The 18,394-nt window shown below is 41.1% G+C and overlaps 1 protein-coding gene across 1 annotated transcript in view; it reads left to right on the forward strand.

Moving 5' to 3' along the window:
- ZMPSTE24 (zinc metallopeptidase STE24) overlaps window positions 1-18,394 on the forward strand; it is a 90,174-nt gene that overhangs the window by 41,985 nt on the left and 29,795 nt on the right. The window contains exons 5-6 of the mRNA XM_032776420.2: window positions 2,122-2,274; window positions 14,564-14,705. Of these exons, the coding sequence (XP_032632311.1) occupies window positions 2,122-2,274; window positions 14,564-14,705 (295 nt within the window). The remainder of the gene's footprint in view (window positions 1-2,121; window positions 2,275-14,563; window positions 14,706-18,394) is intronic.

Here is an 18,394-nt window from a genome sequence, read left to right on the forward strand (position 1 = left end):
CATCTCATGGACACCAGAGTTCATGTATGCCTAACCATCGATCCCATTAATACCACGGGTCCTGAGGAAACTTGGACAGGATTCAGTCTCAGTGATTATGGTAGTTCCAGCTTGACTTAGACAGTTCTGGTACTCTCATCTGATAAATCTGTCAATACAGCTGTAGATCACTCCTGTTCTACCCAGTGTGATTTCACAAAAATGGAGGTTGTATCTTACACCCAAATCTAGCATCATTGTATCTGGCAGCCTGGATGCTGGCTAGCTAGCAGTCATCGAATGAAGCTATTCTATGTAAGTCCAGAACACGTTGATATGTAGTAGTAAAATCTCTAATGAACATCCCCGTCTCTCTTGGAAGCCCTGGAACAGCCGTGGAACAGTTGGTTTCTGTTATTCTGATCTGTCTGCTTGCCCTAAAACACTCAGGGCTATCCATAAGGGGTATAGTTAGCAGCATTATGGACACATCATCCACCTGTTCAAGGCCATAGCATATTTTCCTACCCTACAGTTGTTAGATTCCTCAAGAAGCTCGTTTATGTGCTTCTCCCAGTCCGGGAGCCCCCTCCTTTCTGGGACCTCAGTGTAGTATTACTGGTTTGATGTGTCCCCCTTCTGATCCATCAGAGCCTGCTCTTTATGCCACTTGTCTATGAAGACTGCATAATATAAACATAGAGAGTAGAGGAAATTCATGTTTGGTCCACCTTAATTAGTCTTTGTGGAACACCATGTAACTCTTAGCCTCATCTGAAATCCTTTCTTTAAAAAGTCTTAAATTTTCATTTAGATCAGCTGATTCACCTTCCAGTTTTCTTTCCCCAGCTCTGTTAAAACCAGAGGGAGGCCAAACAGCACACCATTGTTTGAAAGAGGCCTGCCCGCACCGACTTAGAAAAAACAAGTGTCACAGATCCACAGGGTTCATGCTATGCCCAAGCTTTTAAACAGTGTCTTGGAGAAATCTCTTCAGTAATAGACTCCCAAGGGGTTTCTCTTTCTTTCTTCAGAATAGGCCATGCAGCCTCACCACTCAGAGCCTGAGCTTTTGGCCTCAAGCACTCCTATTTCACACTGTGAGCTTTGCCAGCAAATCCAGCTGTGATAGACTCCTAATCAGAGGCTTGTGCACCTCAGCAAATACTTGCGGTGACATCAAGCAGTCTTTTCAAAATAGAATAGAATTTATTAGTTAACTGGAATACAACATTGGAAGTCCTTGGTTTAGCACAGAGAATAAAATGTGTGTCCATCTAGCCAAGCCAGAGCAAACCATTAGCCAAGCTGTAATGGGTTCCATTATTGCTTTTGTCTCTGACCCTTTTGTGAGTCCCACATGAGAGCAGCCAGCCTTTTTGAGAAACCACTCTTAATCCCCTCCCAGTCACCTCTCTGTCCTTTGTTTCTGAGCTGGTCTCTTCTCATCTTCCCTGCTGAGAGGTGGTGGGGAAAAAACACCTTTCTCTTGGTGATTGACTGAATGTTTTGGTCATTGGGGTTTTCCATTTTCTAACGCACTGATATGGGTCACTTTCGGCAGGTTCCATCCGATTCCTTAAGGACCTGTTCATTGTGGCCCAGACTGCTAAGCGACACAAACACCTCATATCTGCTGTGCTGCTCTGAGAGCAGATTTCAGCATTCCCCCCCAACCACCCCCCAGATAGCAATGGAAAGTATAGAGGGAAGCTGAGGCACACATACGCTTCATAAAAATATTACGGAAAGTTCCCATTTTGTTTGGGCTCCCTCTACTCTTTTCGTCTTTGAATGGGGGGCAGGGGTGCAAGGACATCTGTGGTGCAAGTGCAGCTCCATTGGATACTGCTGATCAAGTGAATCCTATATGGTATTCATGGGATGCATGTGCACCAGAGTGGAATCCATGTAGAGAATACATCTTGAAGAACCATAGTTCCTGAAAGGTAAGTAACTGTTCTTTCAAAATTTAATTGTTGCCTGTGCTGTGTTGCTCCATGGCACACATCAGTATTGCTGTATTCCTCTCACTTATAACCTAGAATAATTTTTGAACATTAGGTGAAAGACCAGTTCATTAACCCACAGTACCACTTAGCTATCTATAATATGTATATCACTAATGTTCTTTCTTTACAGACGCTGGGATTTTTTTTTAAGGATGCCATCAAGAAGTTTATCGTGACTCAGTGTATTCTGTTGCCTGTGACCGCTCTTCTGCTTTACATTATTAAAATAGGGGGAGACTACTTCTTCATTTATGCCTGGCTGTTCACATTAGTTGTTTCCTTGGTGAGTATGGAGGTACTTTTTTATCCATTTTGAGTGTCCAGTTGTTCTCGGAGTATAGTGCACAGTTTTTTAAATAATATATTTCTTAAAATTGGAAGAAATTTAAGCTGGAAACCCTATCAGTCTTTACAATCTTATTACTATCATTAGTCCAGCAGCAGCGGCTCCTGTTTGTTATTCCTCTGAATGTTCATAAAAGCTTATTAATGTGACATTTAAATGAAAAATACATTTAATCGAATATTGAAGTGTCTTCTATCAAGAAGCAATAACAGTTTGACCACATGTGGATTTCTGTCAGCAGTATCTGACATCCTTTTTCAAACATCCAGCCACTGGTCTTCAGTTACATAGCACTTAGGGTATGTCTACACTTAAAATACTTCAGTGATGCGAGGGATTCTCCCTTCGCTGTAGTGAATCCACCTTTCCACTTTTGGAGACCTAGCAGTAGCTAGGTTGATGGAAGAACTGGATCTGGTATTCCATGATGATCTCATGAATATTGACAGAAGTAGTATCAAGTAGAAGCAGGGAAGGTATTATTTCCCTGCTTCTGTTTCCAATTGTTAGGGTTCGTTTTTCGTTAATGAAATGTCAGATAACTCAGTTGGTTTATTAAATAGAAAAATCAGCACAGAGAGGGTCGTGCATTATCAGTCTCTGGGACGTGGTCTCACAGCAATCGCAGCTCACATCGTCGGTGTCTGCCCCAAAGTGTGAGTTAATCTGACATATTTTAGTCCATTTGTTTACAGCAAGTAGAGGATTAATACATCTTACATCCTTTTCCTTATCTAGCTTCATATCTATTTTTCAGCATACAAAGATACGTATACCAACCAGACACCATAACTTTCCAGATGTTTGTGAACTGTGGAGTACAAGTAGCAGCAGACCATAGTGACATAAACTGTTTTATACTAACGATACTTACCAACTCTTCATATATAACAATCCTTTACAGAACACATCTTACTCCTGATAAGTTCAGCGCACAGAAAGAACAAAGGTTATATGCAGTTCACCATAAGCTTAGCATAAGTGCAAAAGCATGCTAGGAGTTTGGTTCATAGCTATACAGCTTTGCATAAATACAAAATGTACAAAGCCTTCTAGAAAAATATATTGGCTAACGTAAGGATTGCATTAACTGTCTTAGTCAATGCATCATACTGAGAGTTCATGTTCAGTTGGTTTCCACCATGACTGTCCTGTTCAGAGATGATGCTTTCCAAGATACAGGTCTTGATATTATAAGTGTGACCTGTGCTCTTTGCTCCTAGATGTATGACATTTGGCTGCATTAAACCCCTTTTTAAGATGAGCCCAGCTTACCAGGTGATTTTGATCGCTCTATGGAACTGATATGTCCTTGTCATTGTTTGCCTCTCCACCAATTTTTGTCACTTGCAGGCTTTACCAGCAATAACTTTATTTTATTCCAAATCCAGGGTGGTTTGATTTCAATCAAAGGTATTTAAAATAATTGACTTTAATCATGTTTTGCATTTGTACTTTTTAGTTCCTTTTTCCTTAAAAAAGGTTGGTAACCATTAAAACAGGTTTATTTGCAACTAAATGTAGCCTTTGAACTAAATTTGCACTAAATTTGGTGCCTTTTACTAACCAGGAGGATATGTTATATCTATACACATTTATTTAATCAATTATATAGTTTAACTCCTTACGCTTATTCAAATTCTTAATTTATTAATTTTAGAAAATGGTGAATGACACATTTCTTATTTAATAAACATTCATTTGTGATTTGTGTCAACATTTATTTGGATGGAAATTCAATTTCAAGTGCACAAAAACAGCATTTTAACTTCATTAAATAAAACTACCTTTAAATGTGCTGGAAACATAAGAAAGTTTATCAAAACACGTTTTGCCTTTAAAACTGATTACCTAAGCAAAGGAAGTATGATCTGTAATTGAACTGATTATTTCTGGTCAGTGTGGGTGCGATCTTTGAAGGTACTTAGCTGCCTAAACCAGAGATTTAGACACCTAAGTTCCATTTGTGATCCATAGAATTTTTGCTAAACCCTGTAGCTGCCTAAACTCACTCACTAAGCACACCCAGTGGATCAGGTCCCAATTCAATCCTGCTGGTAATGTGGCTGTCACCCACTTATAACCTTCCGCCCAGTGGTTAGAGTACTCACCTGGGTTGTGGGGGTCATAGGCTTATTTCCCACCCCAGGCAGAGGGGGGAGAAGATTTGAACAAGAGTCTCCCACGCCTCTAGAGAGTGCTCTAACAGTTGAGCTATGGGATATTCTGACGTGGGGCTCCTTCACTTTCCTGTTGAAGCTGTTTCACTGTAAGTAAATAGTCAAAGAGTGATTGAAGCAGGGGGACTGTACATATGGTCTCCCACCTCCCAGGTGGGTGCCCTAACCGTTGGATTACATAGTCATATTCTCTTTGTCTCTCATCCAATTGTCCCTGCTCCAATCACTCTTTCATTATTAACCCACCACACGCCATGCTTCCCCATCTTGTGTGGAGTCCTGAAAGAAATGCCTTGGGCACCTAAGCTGTCTGACTCTGGGGTGGGTTACTGTTCGTGGATTGCTAAGCAGAATTAGATGTTTTCCTGCAGCCTGGATTTACATGCCTGTCTTTGTGAGAGGGGCAGGGCTTAGCACATCCTCCTCTCCTTGGCATCTCCTACTGGAGAGCTTAGGCAGCTTCTCACCTAGCATACTGACTTTTGTGGATCACTTTCTTAAGAACCTACCTCTCCCCATTCATTGTATAGGGAGCCTAGGCATCTAACTTAGCTTTGTGATTCCTGTGATTTTCTAGGCTCATAAAAGTTAGGCACTGTGACAATCAGCATTCCAGTGCCCAAGTCCCTTCATGGATCTCACCCCATGTCCTTCAAGATCTTAGAATAGTACATCTCACTCTCTGATATCTAGTTTTTGTTCATAAATTGGAAAAGGAAAACAAGCTTTCCTGCTTTTTTCAACTCCCAGTTGGTTTCTTAACTTCTGAATGAGCTAGTCATTGAACTGAACTAGTGGAATAAATTGAAATGAAGAAAATAGTCTCTCTGTACCCGGAGAAGAGTCTGTGTCTGTCAAAAGCTGGTCTGGCGCTTCAGCAAACTCTGGTTCCAGATATGTTGCCACTGACTTCCACCAGTTCAGTAGTTTGACTTTCTAGCTTGGCAGCAAATAAGTATTACTTAGTATTTTATGTATAGAAAGACATGGTGGATGAGGTAATATCAATTATTTGTATCAGATCTTAGGTTTATGGAAGAAGGAAAGGCAGTTCAAAAGTGGCAAAGGAAAAATATTGTGTACTGCAGAGGTTCTCAAACTTAGGGTCGGGACCTCTCAGGGAGTCATGAGCTGTCAGCTCCACCCTAAACCCTGCTTTGTATCCAGCATTTATAACAGTGTTAAGTATATAAAAAAGTGTTTTTAACTTATAAGGGGAGTCTCACTCAGAGGCTTGCTATGTGAAAGGGATCACCAGTACAAAAGTTTGAGATCTACTGGTGTACTGCATGTATCTCCAAAACAATTATAGCATTGCTCCTTGTGCTAAGTAATTAAAGAATAAAGTTCTAATATAGCAATCCTTTGGGCCCATTTCTTAATTGCGTCCAAGCTATGAAGCACAACAAAGCCTGCAGCTAGAATAATAATGTTCTTGTAGTTTTCATTGGTATGGAGAGTTATTTAAAGGTATTGGAATCCAGAATAATAGTGCATGCAGTCATGCAGAGTGGGCTATGAGTCTGTCCATAGTTTGATGAAGAGTGAAAGTCCTAGAAAATTAGGGGAATGAATTTGAAAGATGGTGGAATATGGGCAAGTTGGTCCCCCTTGATGAGGATTTAGTCTCCTAAGTCACTTAGTGTGAAATTTTGAAAACATCCAAAGATCATAATTTCTTCTGCAGGAGAAACCTTTGAATTTGCCATGTCCTTTATAAAAAATAATTAGATGCTACAGATACAAGAAACTCCAGAAATGCAAATAGGGAACTGGAATGTTTAGATTCTAAATATTCCAGATAATTCAGATCTTGTACTCCAGGTCCCAATGATTTTCAGTAGGACTTAGATTCCTAAGTCACTTTGTTTTCCCAAATTTAACCCTTGGCTTCGATAGTTGTATGACTCAAACCAACCATGCTGGCTCCACACACTAGATGCTCTCCTGTCTGGAGTAGAAAGGAGTCATTGGAACACAGCTATGGACTGGCTGTGGAAACATGGACATCTATGAAAAAATTGCATGGTGAATGCAGGAAAGGGGTACCACAAGAGTCAGCAGCAGTGCTGCATGAAAGCAAAGGAATTTCAGGCAGATTTAAAGCACAAAGGTTGGTTGAAAGATCATAAAAATACATATGGTACATAATCTGCAGTAACCTAAATTTAGGTGAATAAATTTAATAATATAATTTAGATATTAACATCCAAATATTTGGGTACATCACTCATGAAACCTATCAATTTAACCTATCATTTAAATCAGCTTTTGTACCTAATGACTGGAGGATAGCTAATGTGATGCCAATTTTTAAAAAGGGCTCCAGTACCGGGCAAACTGGTTGAATCTATAATAAAGAACAAAATTGTCGGATACATAGATGAAGATAATTTGTTGGGGAAAAGTCAACATTGTTTCTGTAAAGGGAAATCATGCCTCACCAATCTACTAGAATTCTTTGACAGGGTCAACAAGCATGTGGATAAGGGGGAACAAGTGAATATAATGTACTTAGATTTTCAGAAAGCCTTTGACGTGATCCTTCACGAAAGGTTCTCAAACAAAGTAAGCTATCATGGGATAAGAGGGGAGGTCCTCTCATGGATTGGTAACTGGTTAAAAGATAGGGTGGGAAAGAGTAGGAATAAATGGTCAGTTTCAGAATGGAGAGAGGTAAATAGTGGTGTCCCCCAGGGGTCTGTGCTGGGACCAGTCCTATTCAAATGTTCATAAATGATCTGGAAAAAGGATTAAACAGTGAGGTGGCAAAATTTGCAGATGATGTAAAACTACTCAAGATAGTAAAGTCCCAGGCAGACTACAAAGAGCTACAAAGGGATCTCTCAAAACTGGGTGCTTGGGCAACAGACTAGCAGAAGAAATTTAATGTTGATAAATGTACAGTAATGCATGCTGGAAAACACAATCCCAACTATACATATAAAATGATGGGGTCTAAATTAGCTGTTACCACTCAAGAGAGAAGTCTTGGAGTCACTGTGGATAATTCTCTGAAAACATCCACTCAACATGCAGCAACAGTCAAAAAAGCAAACAGAATGTTGGAAATCATTAAGAAAGGGATAGATAAGAAGACAGAAAATATTGTATTGCCTCTATATAAATTCATGGTTCGCCCAAATCTTGAATACTGTGTATAGATGTGGTCACCCCATCTCAAAAAAGATATATTGGAATTGGAAAAGGTTCTGAAATGGGCAACAAAATGATTAGGGATATGAAACGGCTTCCGTATGAGGAGAGATTAACAAGACTGGGACTTTTCACGACTAAGGGGGGATATGATTGAAGTCTGGTGAAAGTAAATAAGGAAGTGTTATTTACTCCTCATAACACAAGGACTAGGGGATACCAAATGAAATTAATAGGTAGCAGGTTTAAAAGAAACAAAAGGAAGTATTTCTTCACACAGCGCACAGTCAACCTGTGAAACTCTTCGACAGAGGATGTTGTGAAGGGCAAGACCATAACAGGGTTCAGAAAAGAACTAGATAAATTCATGGAGGATAGGGCAAACAATGGCTATTAGTCAGGATGGGCAGGGATGGTGTCCCTAGCCTCTGTTTGTCAGAAGCTGGGAATGGGGGCGGGATGGATCCCTTCATGATTACTGTGCTGTTTCATTCCCTCTGGGCACTGCTTTTGGCCACTGTCGGAAGATGGGATACTTGCGAGTACCTTTGTCTGACCTTAGTAGGCCATTTTATGTTCTTAAAATTAACAGAGAGTTGGTTGTGGAAAGCAAATATAGCAATGAGTGAAGATTGCCTCATTAATTGGAATTTAAGATAGTTTGCCCTTAAAAATACAATCCATCAGGGAAGTACTTTCAGTTACTTTCAACAACAATTAAATAAGGTTTGTAACCTGTCCTTTAAATCGGCTTTGGTACCCAATGACTGGAATTAGCTATGTACACCAATATTTAAAAAGGCTCTAGAGGTGATCCCGCAATTACAGACTGGAAGTCTAACATCGGAACCAGGCAAATGAGTCGTAACAATAGTTAAGAATAAAATCGTCAGACCATAGAAACATAAACTGTTGAGCAATAGTCAACATGGTTTCTGTAAAGGGAAATCGTGTCTTACTAATCTGTTAGAGTTCTTTGAAGGGTCAACAAACATGTGGACAAAGGGGTAGTCCATGGACATATGTACTTAGATTTCCAGAAGCCTTTGACAAGGTCCCTACCAAAGGCTCTTACGTAAATTAAGCTGTCATGGAGTAAAAGGGAGGTCCTTTCATGGATTGAGAACTGGTTAAAAGACAGGAACAAAGAGTAGGAATTAATGGTAAATTCGAGAATAGAGAGGTAACTATGGTGTTCCCCCAGGGTCAGTCCTAGGACCAGTTCTATTCAATTTATTCATTAAATGATCTGGAGATCTGGTAACAGTGAGGGGGCAAAGTTTGCAGATGATACTAAACATACTCAAGATAAGATAAGACCAAAGCAGTTTGTGAAGAACTTCAAAAAGATCGAGACAAAACTAAGTGATTGGGCAACAAAATGCAATGAATTTAATGAGGATAAATGAAGTAATGCACATTGGAAAAATGACCCCAACTATACTACAATATGATGGGGCTAATTAGCTACAATGAGTCAGGAAAGATCTTGGTGTCATCGTGGATAGTTCTCTGAAGATGTCACGCAGTGCACAGAGCCGCAAAAAGCAACAGGATTAGGAATCATTAAAAAGGGATAGAGAATAGACTGAGATAATATTATTGCCTTATATAAATCCTGGTACGCCACATCTCGAATACTGTGTACAGATTGTGTCTCACCTCAAAAAGATATTCTAGCACTAGAAAAAGTTCAAAAAAGGGCAACTAAAATGATTAGGGGTTTGGAGAGGGTCCCATATGAGGAAATGAAAGAGGCTAGGCCTCTTCAGCTTGGAAAAGAGGAGAATAAGGGGGATATGATAGAGGTAATAAAATCATGAGTGATGTGGAGAAAGTGGATAAGGAACAGTTATTTACTTATTCCATATACAAGAAGTAGGGGTCACAAATGAAATTAATAGGGAGCGTTTAAAAAAATAAAAAGGAAGTTGCTTCACACACGCACAGTCAACTTGTGAATCCTTACCTAAGGAGTTTGTGAAGGGGTCTATAGCAATGTTAAAAGGGAACTGGATAAATTCATGATGGTAAGTCCATAAATGGCTATTGCGCGGAAGGTTAAAGAATGGTGTCCCTAGCCTCTGTTCATCAGAGGATGGAGATGGATGGCAGGAGAGAGATCACTTGATCATTGCCTGTTAGCTTCACTCCCTCTGGGGCATCTGGCATTGGCCACTGTCAGTAGACAGGTACTGGGCTAGATGGACCTTTGGTCTGACCTGGTACGGCCGTTCTTATGTTCTTAACGCTCCAACTCATCTCTCATGGTATTGCCGATGTCTGGTGATGTGTTCTAGATAGCTGTCCCTTGACCACCTGATGCCGTCCGACACCATGAGTGTAGCACTGACTGATTCCACATTCCCGCAACACTCAGTCATTACTGAATTCTCATGCGCCCTGGGCTATGATGATCAGAGTGTGTGTTTGAACCTTGTAATGTCTAGCTCTCAAACGATGGCCAGAGGAGTGTATTTCTCCACTTTTCGAGCTCAGGCATTGTGGAAGGCTGGGGACCTGTTCTCAAAGGACATTGTAATGTCCACCATGACTATCTTCTTCCATTCCTCATTGGTGATAATGGTGTCCAGTCGCAGTTGGCTCTCCATTCCGGGAATGACGGAGTTAACAGCAACCTTCCCCTCAAGTGGTGTCTCTGATTAGGCAATTCTGGATGATGTTGTGTCGCAGCTGCCAGGCTCTGGAATGGGACTTGCAGCTACACAAGACATGGGGTAACATCTCGCTGGCATAGCCGCATTTCCTGCATCACTTGTCCCCTATCCCATGGCAGACGGCCCTGTTCAGTGGGACGCAGTTGAACTGGGCCCTGTGGATGAACCTCCTCTCGGCAAGTCGGGTGAAACTGCCCTTGCGAGGAAGTGGTTGCTGGCATCTCACTTGCACGTCACCTCAAAGGCCTTCCCCTGGTCCAGTTTCTGTTTCAAGTTTTCAACATACTGGCAGCGGATGGCATTCTTCAGGGTCCTCTCCAGCACGGTTCTGGCTCTCGGAGTGATGATCGTATACTCTGTATTCTTCACCTGTGGCACCAGGACTCCCAGCTCCTGATGTTCCTCACACCACGTCCAGTGGCAGCTGATATGCTTCTCCATTTGTCACATAGCATTGGGAGCACAGATCCAGAGCTAAGCAAAGTTTCCCCCATTTCTTCCAAATCCGTCTTCCAGTGAGCCGTTCAGTTAGATTGTGACATGTTGGTTGGAGGGGGTCCTGGTGATTCGCTTCCTGATGACATCCTGCATTGCACTCTGCAATGTTCCTCATCATGGTGTCCAGGCACATCGTAAGGCATGAGTGATCACGGCAGCATTGCACAGATCACCCATTTGAGGGACGTTGGTGCCACCCTGCCTGTCTGAGATGTACTGTGGATTTTCCAGTTGCAAAATGGTTTCCCACTGACCAGTAGAAATCCAGTGTTTCCAAGCTTCTAGAATGCAGTTGCTACTTGTTTCTCCACTGTCAGTGCAGCTCTTAATGTAGTATTGCTGCCCTGCAGTGTTGGAGTGAGCTTGGCATACAGATCCAGGAATCTGCCTTTCATGTCTGAAAGTTCTGCAGCCGCTGCTCATCAGCTTGAACCTCCATTACCATATGATCCCACCAGTTAATGCTTGTTTCTTGTGTTCAGAAGCAGCGCTCATCCATCCGCAGCTACTCTGTAAATGCCACCAACAAGTTTTCACTGTGTCCCTCAGCAAACAGTCCTTGAAGAAATTGTCGTGTCCCCCATTGTTACTATGCTTCCTGTGGGTCTGCAAAGCACAGGAGAATTGTGTAGCGTTCATGAGATTAGTGCAGAGGTCTGTGGGCTCCATGTTTCTTATTTCACATGTGCTTCACTCCCTTTCCATCTGCTACAATGGTCAGCAATGAAGTAGTTAGTTTTGACTTTTAAAATGTCATCTTCAGGCTTTAGGTTTACACCTCTGAGTGAGATTAATGGAGGTGGGGAAGTTGAGTCAGACTGTCTGCACGTGGAAAAAGGCAACTTTGTTTTACACTTGGATCACATTTTGGAGACTTTTGTGCTAGAATGTTATTTTTTTAAAAGACAAACCAGCAGAATCTGAACATGTCATGTGGCTCTCCATGACATTAAGCAGGTCAGACATTTGACTTAGCTGGACTACAACAGTCAACTTTCCTGTGCTGTATGCATTGTTCCTGAATTAACATGGCTACAGTGATTTTAGAGAGACAAGGTGAGTGATGTAATATCTTTTATTGGGCAAACTTCTGTTGCTGAGAGAGAGATGCTTTTGAGCTTACACAGGGCTTATCTTCAGGTCTGGGAATTGAAACTCTGAGCATATTTCCCATACCAGAAGAAGAGCTCTATATAAGCTCAAAAGTTTATCCCTCTCACCACAGAAGTTAGTCCAATAACAGATATTGCGTTCTCCACCTTGTGTCTCTAACTTTACTGTTACTGATTCTGCCTATTCTTAAGTTTATCAAGCATGGTAGAAATCCTCTGCTGCTGCTGAAGTTTCTGAAGAACAAAATGGTCTCTCTGAATGGGGCTCTCTGCTGCAGATGGAGCTATCAGTTTGGAGCTTTTTCCCATTTTTTTAGTGCTCACTTCCCCCGCCTCCATTTTCCAGTTGAAAAAAGTAAAGTGAATGTTGTCATCCAACTGTCTCCCCCCGCTCTGTCCCACTTTCTCAAACTTTAAACTTTTTTCTAACTTTTTCCATTGTCAGAAAAGTATATAAGGGAGGGAGAGTAGGTTTGTCTTGGTTTAACTTCCCCATCCTTTTTCAGCAGGGGTAAAGAGGGAACAGATGAAAAAAGAAGTCGGGGAGATATAGAAAAATGAAAATCAACAACCAAAAAGTTTCTGTTTCTGAAAACTAAACTAATGGAAATTGAAGTGAATGGAAATGAAAAATATGATAAGAGAATTAAATGAAATTTTTCATTTCATTTCAAGATTTCTTGTAAAAAATAAATTGTTTGGAAAAAAAGTCAGTAAAATGCCCTGTTATTTTGACCCATTCTACCCAAGTCCTAGCTCCTTTTCCAGAAGCATAAGTTATACGGATCATGCTAAATACCTGCTTTGTATGACTGTATGATTGTTTGATCTCAGCTTGTACTCACTGTGATGTTATATGATTAAAACATGACCATGTAGATCATTGTTTCTACCACTGTTATATAATTGCAACAAATCTTATACAAAGTGTGTCAAGTAAGGTGTCAATGGAAAAGTAATGATTTGCTGAATATGATTATGCTATTTGTACGCATGTATCACTTTTGTATCTGAAGTTATGAATATTAACTATGTACCTGTATTTCAAATTTGTTTGCTCATGTAGTAACACCCACAAGGTATTCAGCCAGCACATTGCAAAGGAGCTATATAGGTTGAATGGCCCGTCAAAGAACACTTAACTCACAGTGGGCCATGGAAGATGCCTATCTACACTTAATGAGTTTTTCCTGAGGACATTCTAGCTAGAGTGTGGGTAATGGCTTCTGCTATGACTAAGCAAAGCAGGCATGGACATGTGACTTGCACATGTGACTCAAAACCCCATCTTGTTAGCGGTAATTTTCCACAAACTAGAACAATGGTTTTCTCTTCACTTGGCAGAAGCTATAAAAGGCCCTGGAAACATCTCCATTTTGCCTCTTTCCTGCTCTGCTCTCTAGACTATGAACTTATTCTAATGGGTGCATTCTACCAAGGGACTGATCACCTTCCAATGATTTGGAAGCAACCAGAGCCTTTACTTAAGCCAGCAGTTTATTCCATCATTGCTACAGGCCTGATCCAAGAACTTTGCATTATTGTATGTATTTGTTGCCCTTAACTTTCACCTTTCCTTTTTATAAATAAACCTTTAGATATTAGATACTAAAGGACTGGCAGCAGCATGATTATTGGATAAGATCTGAATTGTATATTGACCTGGGTATGTGTCTGGTCCTTTGGGATCAGAAGTTCCCTTTGGTTGATGAAATTCGTTTTAAAACCCACTCGTTATTAAGTCTAGTGGTGATACCAAGACTGGAATGCCGAAGGAGACTGCTTGTTAGCCAGTGTGGTGAGACACAATTTACTTTTGTTGCTGGTTTGGTACATCTTATGGGAGAATAACCACCTGTTTGTGGGGGAGGGGTCTTTCCCTATTTCTCAGAGTTTGTCCTGAATTTGGTATTCTCAGTTGTGACCCACTGAGGCATGGTGACACACCCTGCCCTTTTCTTCCTCATCTCTCCACCCTCCTTTTCTCCCTTTAAAAAGAAAAATATATATTTTTTCCAGGTTGCTGGCACTCTGGTGCACTTGGGCCTCTAAAGTCTTAAATCTGAAAGAGTCCTGGTTTTATGGCTGGAGGCAGAAAAGTGCTCACCAGACCTGCAAGGCTTGTTCCCCTGTCAATTGAAATGTTGGCAGATAGGAGCACTCTGAAACCTGGCAATCTTCCCATGCTTTCAGGGTAAAGGTGCTATGCTAAAGAATGAGAGTGTTGTGTGGAATGGTCAGAGGAGGAATAATGGAATACTTCGTATCCTTTTAAAAAAAAAAAATTGAAAGGATAATTGCATCCAAGCTTTGACTAGTCAGTGGTTCCAATCAGAGGAAGTCTTCAAGGATTGCAGACTTTTACTATAATGGGAACAAGTCTGATTTTCAGTGCCTCACTTTGTTCTCTGCATGGTCTTCTTTCAGTCCCTCTTCTAAGGGAATGGCTCCTTAATGCCACCTTCTGCTGAAGGCTTCTTACTCCAAACTTGTGTTCTAAAATCTAGAAACAAATATTATTTTCAAGTTTTAAGATTTACTTTTGATCTAGTTCACCAAGGATTTTTCTATGCCTGTTTTTAACACCTGTGTTTCTTTGCAGGTTCTTGTCACAATATACGCAGACTACATTGCCCCTCTGTTTGATAAATTCATTCCACTTCCTGAGGGAGAACTCAAACAAGCAATTGAAATGATGGCAAAAAGTATTGACTTTCCTTTGACTAAGGTCTATGTTGTAGAAGGTGAGACTTTTAAATAAAAACACAGATGGTGTTCATAAGCCCCTTACTTTTTAGTTTCCTTTTATTTTTATTGATTTGGGGTGGTTATTTAAGTTTGCCAACTCATGTGCTTTAGGTCAGGGCATGTGCTCTAGTTATTTCCATGAAAGAGCATAGAGCTGTTTGTGTCTTAGGGTCAATACAGTTATAATAAAGTTGCCAGAATGAAAGTTGCATGTGCAGCCTTAATTCAGCAGGTCCCCTCCACCCCAATACATGTGTATGTATTTTCAGCATTTCATAGGAAATATGTTGTAGAGCAAAGAATAAAATCAGGCTTCCTGGGTCCCAGTTCAGTGCATTAAACAAAGGAAAATCCTCTCGCAACCCTGTACCTCATTGAATGTCCATTTTCTACAGTTGCTGAAGCAAGTATCCAATGGATGAAATTCTTTCATCGTGATTAAAGGCAGTGCCATAATACATACGTACAAGGAAGTCAAATTAAGGTTACCCAGCAACTTTCATTCTGGGATTTCCTAACTTTTTAAGAATTTGACATTACAACCTTAACATGCTTTCCTAGGTTTAAAACCCTCTGAAAATTCATCATGTGGAAACATCAACCCCACACATGTCATCAACAGTCTGAATCTAAGATCTTTATTTCACAGCACGGATCTCTACTACTTGAGCTAAGGGAGTATTGGTTAGTAGTAGTAGACTGTTACCTTCTGTGTGGACCTGCGGCTAGAAGTGGGTGTCATACCCTTTTTCCAGTGGCTTTTCACAACTCTTTGTTAGAAGAATATTGTAAGTTAGGATTCCTGGGTTCTATTCTTGTTTCTGGCATGGATCTCAAGTATAGTGGTTAGACGGTACAGCAAAGGCAATATGATCAGTGTATGAGATTTAGGTTCTATTCATGACTCTTCCAGATGCCACCTTGTGTTACGTCTGCAAAATGGGGTGAATTATCTTAGCATGTCTTGTAAGGTATGATACCTTGCTTAAGAATAAGGGCTGTGGAATGCATAGAATTGTTAATACCAGTGAGTAGAAGCCTTTAGACTAGAACCCATGTTGTCTCTTAACTTCTAGCACAACACACCTTCTCTTAGGTCAAAAGGATATTTTGCAGCTCCTGTTTTGCCTGTATCCCATCCAGAGCCATGTACGGCTCTCTAGAGTCTAGGAACAAGTACAGTGGAATTGCCGCGGAGGGAGCTATGGGGATGGGAATGTGCTTGGTGAAAAAGGTCTATAATTTCAGCAGTGAGCCTCTAACAGGCTCTGCTCATCTTGTATGAATGACAACTTTCAGAAGCCAAATACAGGTTAATTTTCATGAGGACAGCAGAAAGCACCTCTCTGACCTAAAGAGTATCAATCCAAATTTTAATTTCACATTCCACATTACTGAGGCGCTGGAGCTCTTTAAAGAAATAATGGGGGTGGGAGGGTGTTTGAACATTTGCAAAACTACCTATTTTTTTCCCCAACATAATTCTTGGAAATAGCTGAATTGTTGAAATGTACAAAACATTAGACTGAGGTAAAGAGCAAAAATGGAGAAAATTAGCCCAAATTATTACAGTTTGGCAAAGTTCTGAGCAACTTAAAAAACAGGCTCACAATGGAAAGTGTTTGGAAACCTTACGTGATCAGTATCATTATCAGCTCTTCCTATTAATTAACTATGGTACTAACTTAAGATCTGATCCAAAGCCCCTTGAAATCAGTGAGAGCCTTTCCATTATCTTCACTGGGCTTTGAGTCAGCTTTTAGTGTTTAAATCAGTCTTATTAAAACTTTAACAGAGTTAAGGTTGCCTGTTGATAAAACTCAGACTTCTGAAACCAGGAAATGCAGAGTTAAGGTGAATGCCCATACAACCTTAACTTTGCCCCTCTGGAGCTGGCAATAGTCAATGGGAATAGGTGATGATTAATGATGGATAGAAGAAAGAGTGGCGTCCTGTATGCAAGTGTAAAGGAGTTGTAAAAGGATATGAAGTGAAAGCTTGGTATTCTGTCAAGCGAGTAGTCTCAGTGTTAGAGCACAGGGCAAGTGCAGGTCGCAGCTGTCCATTACAAGGCAGAGTGGGAGTGTGTGTGTTATGAGTGTTGTGGACCATTGCTCAAAGAGATACGGTTGTGTAGTCATCTCTAATTCTGTATTTCCTGATTTTCAGAAGTTTAAGTTTTGCTGAACTTTACGTTCTGGAAAGGGACAAGGTGTTATTGAGCAACCTTAACTCTGCGTTAACAAAGGATTTTGCCATATAATTTAATTTTTTTAAACAAAAAGATTAATGTTTTTGGTAGGAGCAGTGGCCATTTAGCTAGTTTTGCCTCTTACCTAGGTTTGCAGCTGATATGCTACTGGGCTAGGTAATAATCACAGAATCATCATAGAATCATAGAATATCATGGTTGGAAGGGACCTCAGGAGGTCATCTAGTCCAACCCCCTGCTCAAAGCAGGAGCAATTCCCAACTAAATCACCCCAGCCAGAGCTTTCTCAAGCCTGACCTTAAAAACCTCTAAGGAAGGAGATTACACCACCTCCCTAAGTAACTCATTCCAGTACTTCACCACCCTCCTAGTGAAAAAGCTTTTCCTTATATCCAACCTAAACCTCCCCCACTGTGACTTGAGACCGTTACTCCTTGTTCTGTCATCTGCTACCAATGAGAACAGTCTAGACCCATCCTCTTTGGAACCCTCCTTCAGGTAGCTGAAAGCAACTACCCCCTCATTCTTCTCTTCTGCAGACTAAATAATCCTAGTTCCCGCAGCCTCTCCTCATAAGTCATGTGCTCCAGCCCCGTAATCATTTTTGTTGCCCTCTACTGGACTCTCTCCAATTTTTCCACATCCTTCTTGTAGTGTGGGGCCCCAAACTGGACACAGTACTCCAGATGAGGCTCACCATGCCAAATAGAGGGGAATGATCGTGCCCTTAGATCTGCAGGCAATGCTCCTACTTATATGCCCAAAATGCCATTAGTCTTCTTGACAACAAGGGCACACTATTGAGTCATATCCAGCTTTTTGTCCACTGTAATCCCTAGGTCCTTTTCTGCAGAGCTGCTGCCTAGCCACTTTATCCCTAGTCTGTAGCAGTGCATGGGATTCTTCTGTCCTAAGTGCAGGACTCTGCACTTGTCCTTGTTGAACCTCGTCAGATTTCTTTTGGCCCAATCTTTTAATTTGTCTAGGTCCCTCTGTATCCTATCCCCACCTCCCAGTTTAGTGTCATCTGCAAACTTGCTGATCAAAAGGCCTAGCTTTTGTGCAGTGCTTTTCTTCGCTAGATGTCAAAGGACTTTTCATTAGCTCGATTTTACAGGAAACTGAGGTACAGAGTTGAAATGATTTGCCCAAGGTCACCCAGCAGACCAGTGGCAGAGCTAGAAATGGTTCCAGTCCAGTGATTTTTCCACTGGTTGCTAGGTGATTCCTCAGTGCTCCTTTCCCCCTCCTGTACATCTTGTTATAGTGCAGTGGTCATGCTTTGAAACGTTTGCAGCATGTAGTGGGTGACAGTGCCAGTGAGAGAAATCTCAGATATTGTCTGTGTCCCAAAATCTTGACAGTTTTATTATATGGTGCTTTCCAAAAGATTTAAGCATCTTAGGGCACGTCTTCAGTGGCAGTGCTTTAAAGTGGCTTGTGTAGTCACGGCATAGCACTGGGAGAGAGCTC

Source organism: Chelonoidis abingdonii, chromosome 25 (assembly GCF_003597395.2).
Source record: "Chelonoidis abingdonii isolate Lonesome George chromosome 25, CheloAbing_2.0, whole genome shotgun sequence".
Classification (NCBI taxonomy): domain Eukaryota; kingdom Metazoa; phylum Chordata; order Testudines; family Testudinidae; genus Chelonoidis; species Chelonoidis abingdonii.